At 57.2% G+C, this 7,086-nt stretch overlaps 1 protein-coding gene across 1 annotated transcript in view; it reads left to right on the top strand.

The window, feature by feature from the left end:
• The window catches only part of RELL2 (RELT like 2), a 14,635-nt gene that overhangs the window by 6,222 nt on the left and 1,327 nt on the right, over window positions 1-7,086 (top strand). Inside the window, exons 5-6 of the mRNA XM_009633869.2 lie at window positions 351-539; window positions 4,758-5,328. Coding sequence (XP_009632164.2) covers window positions 351-539; window positions 4,758-5,328 — 760 coding nt within the window. The remainder of the gene's footprint in view (window positions 1-350; window positions 540-4,757; window positions 5,329-7,086) is intronic.

The raw sequence follows: 7,086 nt of genomic DNA, 5'->3' as shown, positions 1-7,086 counted from the left end.
CTGTCAGGGGCTGGAAGGGGCTGCCCAGGGAAGGGGTCGAGTCCCCATCCCGGGGGGGATTTAACAGCCGGGCAGGGGTGGTGCTGAGGGCCAGGGTTTGGGGGTGGGATGGCAGGGTTAGGAGAACGGCTGGGCTGGGGGATCTGAAAGGGCTTTTCCAACCCAAACGATTTTGTGATTCTATGAGTGCTTCACCCCGCTGTCAAGGGGAAGAGCCCTTCTCATTCCTGCCCTCACAGGAGGTCCCTTCCAGAGCTGCTGCTTCTCAGGCCTTGCTGCAGTGAGGCTGCACCCGGGTTGGGAAGACTCCTCCAGATAACACGACCTGTCATGCCCTTCTCCTATTGCAGCCTTTGTCCTCACCGAAACAGCCAGGACGGGGGCCCACCGCATCACCACACAGTGCATCTGGGCTCCACGCAGGCCCCCTGCATCCACTGCAGCAAGAGGAAGAGGCACCCACTGCATCGGCAAGGACGGTCCAAGGATGGCAAGGGCAGGATGCATCCTGGAGAGACCACTGTCTTCTCCGTGGGCAGGTACTTAAATGAGCTTTGCCGTCTGCTCTGACGGACCAAGCATTGCGGAGAGTCTTCTCCACTCCCCTGTTCCCTCCCTGCTTTCCTGCTTGCCCCACACCGGGCACCCTCTTGCTCTGCCCCATTTCAATGCCCCAGTAGTAGCTCTGCAGCTGGGAGTCCTGAGGACCCGGGTGCCTCCTGCACCTGGAAATGCCTGTGGTATGTGGCAGGCCATGACGCACCGGTGGCTTCCCTCCTCCTTCTCCGGGAAGGTGACTCAAGCCTGGCTTGTCCTGCTGACTCAGGGCTGGGCAGAGCCCCAAATCTACCTCCTTTCAAAGCCTGCTGGCCCATCGATGTGCGAGCAGGGCTCTTGCTGCCCAACAGGGACAGTGACCCCACTTTTAGGAATCTCATTAGGAGGGGACAGCAGGTCCCGGGTGCAAGTTACCAGCCACAACCTTCAGGATGAAAGAGTGGCTGTGCCCCTCCAGGTCGTTGCCTCCAATGATGACTGTAATTAGGTGCCCTGGGAGGAATATAAGAATAGGGGAGCGTACCCAATGCTTACCACAAATACTCTTCCAGTCCCCATCTGGTCTCACCTCGAGGGACTTCCTGAGCTGCCTGTGGTCTCTCTGCAATCGGTGACCTTCAGTACAATCTGCAGGCTTGCCCAGGGTGCCCCATTCCCCAGCAGAAAGAATGCACAAGACCTTCAGCAAGGTCTCCTGGGGCTCCGCTCTGTACCACCATGGTGACCGGGACAGGGTGACAAGCAACTGCTGGTCCCTAGATGGCCACCCCGACAAGAAACAAAGCTCTGCTGTGCTCAGGTCCCACAGCAGGTCTTCATTCAGGGCCTCAGCCTTGATGAAGCTCCATGTTGTGGTCCAGAGAGATGGTCATTTCACAGTGATGTTAAGCCAGAGTGAGCATTGGGGCGGGGGTGGGGTTTTCCACCATCACAGCCAGGAGCCTCAGCAGGGAGGTGAACTGGGGGCTTTATGGGGAGCTGGTAGAGGGGAGAGATGTGCTGGACCTCCCCATGCTGAGTTCACACCCAGCTAGGATCACACCTTCAGGAGACCAACAGCTTCTGGCTTCCTCTTTGCCCGTTGCTGTCAGCTCTCCTTGGCATAAGGGGTGGTGGTTGGTAAGCCAGACCTCTGCGCAATTGCATATTCGTGGCTAATCTCATTCCCTGGCTGGTGCCCAGCTCCATCCGCTCCTCTGTGCCCTTCATCCGTGCTCTTCTCAGTCTCCTCTCACTCACCTCTGAGTGCTGGAAAAGGTGGTCTTCTTTCCTAAAGGCACTTTCCCTCAAAGCTTGCTTTCCTCTCTTCATATTTAACAGCCCGTGTCGCATCAGCCTTCTCCACGGGCCAGTCGTTGAATTCCTCCAAGGTTATATTTTAAAAGTTTCTGCTTCCCAAATCTCCTTGGCGTGAGGTCCAACTGCTAAGGGGCCTCTGTGCCCATGAGGTACAAAGCTACCTCCAAATTCTGGTTCTTGTTTCCAAGCTGGCCCCTTTGCCCTTTCGGATCCCAGATGACTTTTCTGGCACTGCCCTTCCTGTGTCTTATTTACCATGAATATCCTCATTGCACAGAGTGCCTCGATGCATGACTGATCCCACGTATGAAAGCTCCTTTAACCCAGCTCCGCTGTTGCAATCCTCAGGTCTTGTTCCCCTCCTTTTTTTTTTTTGCTATTGCTTTTGTTCTGGATGCAGTGGTTGAGGGTCCATCCCCCTTCCCCATTACCTACAGCTCATTGACTGAGTCTGGTGCCCAGCTGGAAGGCACCAGCTCGTTGCTAAAGGATAATCCCACCAAGAGATCGCCAAGATCATCAGGGGCTGGAGCATGTGGCACGTAGGGAGCTGCTAAAGGAACAGGGTTTGTTTAGTCTGGAGAAGTCTAAGGGGTGGGGATCTAATTGCTCTCTAAAACTACGCAGGGGTGGGGGGAGTTTAAATGAAGATGGAGCTAGACTCTTCTCAGAAGTGCGCAGGGAAGGGCAAGAGGCAATGGCCACAAGTTGCGACGAGAGAAACTGGGATAAGGCTTAAGGAGAAACTATCACCCTGAGAATGGTGCAGCCCTGGGACAGGACCCAGAGGAACGGAGGGATCTCCATCCACAGAGATTTCCAAAGCCTGACTGGACAGGGTCCTGGGCAGCCTGACTGAGGGTGGGAGGTGGCCCAGTTTTGAGCAGAGGGCTGGAATGGAGAGTGGAGGCTTTTCCCACCTGAATTATTCTATACTTTGAGGTAATTTGGATTATATGATCTGTAGTCTCATATCATTGAATGATTTACCATCTATCTTAGGGCTTTCCCTAAACCAGTTGTCAGTGGCAGAGCTCATCCACCGAAGCATCTGCGTCCTTAGCCCGATCAGCATGTTGGGTCCTATTGAACCAACTGCCTTAGCGATGCTGCCAAGGCGGACAAGCCAACGCTCCCCTGCCTTTCCCCTCACCATCCAGGGGTTGGTTACGTTACCTCTTGTGTGCCCCCTCCAGTCTGAACCCTGCCCGCTCCTTTGAATCTGTTCCTGGCTCTTCCAGCCTGACGTTGCTCAATAGCATTACTGAGAAATGATCCTGCCCCTCGTGCCTCCTCCCCGTCCCTCTTTGGGACTGGAATGTTCTCTGGTTTTCCCGAATCGCAGTGCCCATGTCTCCAAATACCTGGATAGACCTGAAAGGTCACATTTGCCACTGCTTGGCCTGACCCAAGCAGTCCTGTGAGTACCTCATCCAGAGCTGGAGCACTTCTCTTCTTGACCCTTCCAGGCACGAGCAGCACTTCTGTCCATAGACCATGGCCCAATTCTCAGGCTGGCAGCGGTCTCCTTCATCTCTGGCTTCTCATCTGGGACCTGTTCTTATCTCTTGGACCTTCCTTCTCAGCTTCTTCCTGCAGGATGGCCGTACCGCCACTTGCTTGACCTTTGGGTCTTGTTCTTTCAACCCCAGCAGTGCTTGAACTTTGCTGCTGAAATTGCAGCTGAACCTCAGCAGAGCCAGGGCCACCTGCAGCTTCTTCGAGTGTGGCTCAAGCACAGGGAGAGCCATGAGTTGCTAGGTGAGTCATGGGCTGCGCGAAGCCTCTGTGGTGGGGTCTGCGGTCTTTGGCTGGTGGACACCAGTTCACCGTGGAAGAGATTTCCTGTCTGATGGTCCAGCAGTGGCTTGCATTGCTCACGAAGAGGAATCACAGCGTTAGTCACAACCAGCTCACTTGTAATTCAGCCTTTTAGGCTTTGCCTACGCGTTACCCCTCACAAATCCCAAAGTTATGGTAGATCCCTAACTTTTATCTTCTCCCCAGGTGCAATATTGCATCACCTCCGATCATAAATGCAGCCTTCATGGGTGTTGGACCAACTTTTGCAGTTGTTCTGCCTACTCTGGAGCTCTGAGCTGTTACCGGGTACATGGTGGAGCTTTGGTGAACCACCTGGGTACCATCCATCACTCCAGGGGATGGTGCACAAGGTGCTCTGGCAGGTTTTAGCCAAACAACTCCTCCTGGCTTTCGATCCCTGTCCCTAAATATAGCTCGCCCTACCAAAACCCTGTCCCTGCCTTCACTTTGGGTGCACTGCCTGCCAAAAACTCTGCCTCCTGTCTCCCTGATGGCGGTTGGTCACTGGGCACCACATCCGCATGGCTCTGCGTGGCCGTCCCTTCCTCAGCAGGCTCAGGCTGTTTGCATTTTACCTTCTGAATCACCCCCTGAGTTTCTGTACAAGCTCCTGTGCATCCAGGCTGCATCTCGGAGCTTTTCTAAGAGCTGTGACCCATCTCGCTGCACGGACAGGCTGGCAGGGTCTGCACCTTTTCCTCCTTCTCTTTCTGCTTGTTTTGCCAAAAATGATGTACCTTCTGAATCACCCCCTGAGTTTCTGTACAAGCTCCTGTGCATCCAGGCTGCATCTCGGAGCTTTTCTAAGAGCTGTGACCCATCTCGCTGCACGGACAGGCTGGCAGGGTCTGCACCTTTTCCTCCTTCTCTTTCTGCTTGTTTTGCCAAAAACGAAGGGGAAAATGGGGTTAATTCGGCGGGGGCATGGCTAGAGTGGGTGGTGAATGGGTCTGAAAGGTTGGAGGTCAGCACCAGTCAGTGGCAAAGAGTGGAGAACCGAGGCTGGAGGTGCAGGCTGGAAATACAGCTGGGAGAGAGGAGGGAAGGGGTCTTGATCCATCCTGCCCCCATTCCAGGTTTCGTGTCACACACATTGGGAAGAAACCCACTTTCCACGAGCAGCAGGACGGTCCCCTGCCCGACGGCAGCCGGGAGCCGAGCACGGAGGAGCTGGAGCACAGCAGCGACCGGCTCCAGCGGGAGCGGGCTCGCAATGGGACTGTCCCGGCGGGTGGCCTGCAGAATGGAGCCGTCCAGAAGGGCGCCCAGAGCAGCAAGGCTGGGGAGCAGAGCCGCTCCACCACCCCAGCCCTGAACACACCTCCCAGCTCCAGCACTCGCGGCAGCAGGCGGGCAGGCAAGGGGTCCGGCACGGCCAGCTCGCTGCAGGATGCTGGCACCGCTCCCGGGAGCGCCAGCCGTCAGAGGAAGCTCCTGAGCCACCGGGTGCTGGGAGGGTCAAGTCCCAGCATCCCGGGAGAGCTGGTGCAGGAAGGAGCCAGCATCTGCCTGGAGGAGACCGGACTGGGGTCAGCAGATGAAGTGTCAGATATTCACGGGAGCCTGAGTCTGCACGAACAGGCTGATGAGTTGGGAAGAGATGACAGCAGCAGAAAACAGCCTGGAGTGGAGGACGTGAGGCACCAGGTAGGTTCCTCCTCTTCCTTGTCCCCATGTGGTCCCCAGGGCTGGAGGCTTTGAAGGGTTGTGGCACAGCACCCCACGTCCTGCTGCCGACCAGATCAACCAGCCCGAGAGCGGTGGAGTGAGCTGTGCAGTGGGGACAGGCGAGCCAAGGCTTGCACCGGGCTGACTGCGGTGTGGGACCTGCCCCGTCCTGCCCACCCTGCTTCTCCTTACCTTTTTTGGTTGCATTTTCCCATCCCTTTTCTAATGTCTGGGGCAGGCAGAGCCACCGTGACAGTTCCCACCCTGCTAGTGCAGGGGAACAGGCAGGTCACTGCTTGACTTGCATGGGGGATGCTGCAGACCCGCTGCCAGCTGCCCCTCGGGTGAGGAACTCGTTTTCCTTTGTGGTTGGGCTCTTTGGCGACATCCATTGGGATCATTTTTTCCTGACCTGGGGGAGCTCTGCCGCTGCACGTAGGCTTGGTTTCTCCAAAACTGTAGCCTCACGGCAGTCCTAAGGCTCAACGTGACCAGCAACGTGCAATGTCTCCAGGAGCCTTTCTCGCCTTCGAGCCTAGGAAATGGTGAAGCCAACCGGTCATTCCTGGGTTGTTCTTCCCTGCTCCAGAGGGGCTGGTGCTGGCTGTGCTCAGAGAGGAGCTGGAGCTCCTGGCACCCCGGTATCTCCCAACCTTCCCACCCACCACCTTGCTGGAGGTGCTAGAGGCACTGGCGAGGACACCATTTGCTTGGCCATCGACGGCCCCCAATCTGGGGAATTTGCTCCCTGCCACTGCCTCCGAGCTGTTACCACTGAGCAAACGATGTTGTTGGTAACACATTGGCTTATTCACGTGCTCACCAGTGGTTCTGTGGTTGGGGCAAGACGATTTTCATGGCAGGGAGCTGGGGGAAGGCACCTGGTGCGATGCCACCTCACTGGGATGTCGAGCAGCCCCAAGAGCTGGCCTCGGCTCGCCCCACAAAACCACCACCGGGGCGCACGGGGCAAAGCCCTTGGAAGAAAAAAGGAAGCAAAGCATCTGGGTAAAAATCCCAGTGTGCTTCAAAGCCAGGGACATTCCCTGGGGTTGGCTCTGCTGGAGCTCCACCGGCTGGGTGCCTCCACTGGCTCGTGCCAGCAGCCCTTAGTGAGCGGTGGGATGGAGCAGGGCTGGTCGGCGTGGGAGAGCCCCGGGAAAGGGGCCTAGCTGAACGTGGGTGAAGTAAAAGCAGGCACCCGCTGTGTTTCTTCTTTCCCCCTTTGCTTTCTGGTGGCCAGGCGGGAAGGTTTGAGCTGTTTCATGGAGAAGGGCAGCCCGAGGCAGCCACGTGGGACAGAGCTGTAGCCCTTCTCCCGGAGAGGTGGCGACAGGTCCCCCTTCCTCCCATCGCTCACTACACCCTGGGCGATGTCTGCGGTCCCTCTGGCCACAGGGGAAGCAGTCACGTGCAGGGCAAGCCCAGGGACAGGGTGATTTTTCTCCTTCTCCATCCATTCCCTCCACGGCACCAGGCTCTCGCCTCAGACCCCACACCAGGCTTCGGCATGCTCCACAACATGGGATCCCAGGGATGGGAGACCTCACTGGGACGTTTGTCACCAAGCCCTGGCACCGCTCAGACACTCCCTCAGCCCCTAGGTGCCAGCCAGGGCCACCACGAGGGTGGTTGGCTGCTGCTCAGCGTGTCCTGTGGGTGATGGGGAAAGGCAGAGAGATGGTGCTCGGGCTGTAGCAGCTCCCAGAGCCTCAGGGGGGTTCTGCCCGCCGGCCC

Source organism: Egretta garzetta, unplaced genomic scaffold (assembly GCF_000687185.1).
Source record: "Egretta garzetta isolate BGI_Z169 unplaced genomic scaffold, ASM68718v1 scaffold60, whole genome shotgun sequence".
Taxonomy (NCBI): domain Eukaryota; kingdom Metazoa; phylum Chordata; class Aves; order Pelecaniformes; family Ardeidae; genus Egretta; species Egretta garzetta.
The sequence above is the reverse complement of the archived record's forward strand: the minus strand, read 5'-3'. Positions and strand labels throughout refer to the sequence as shown.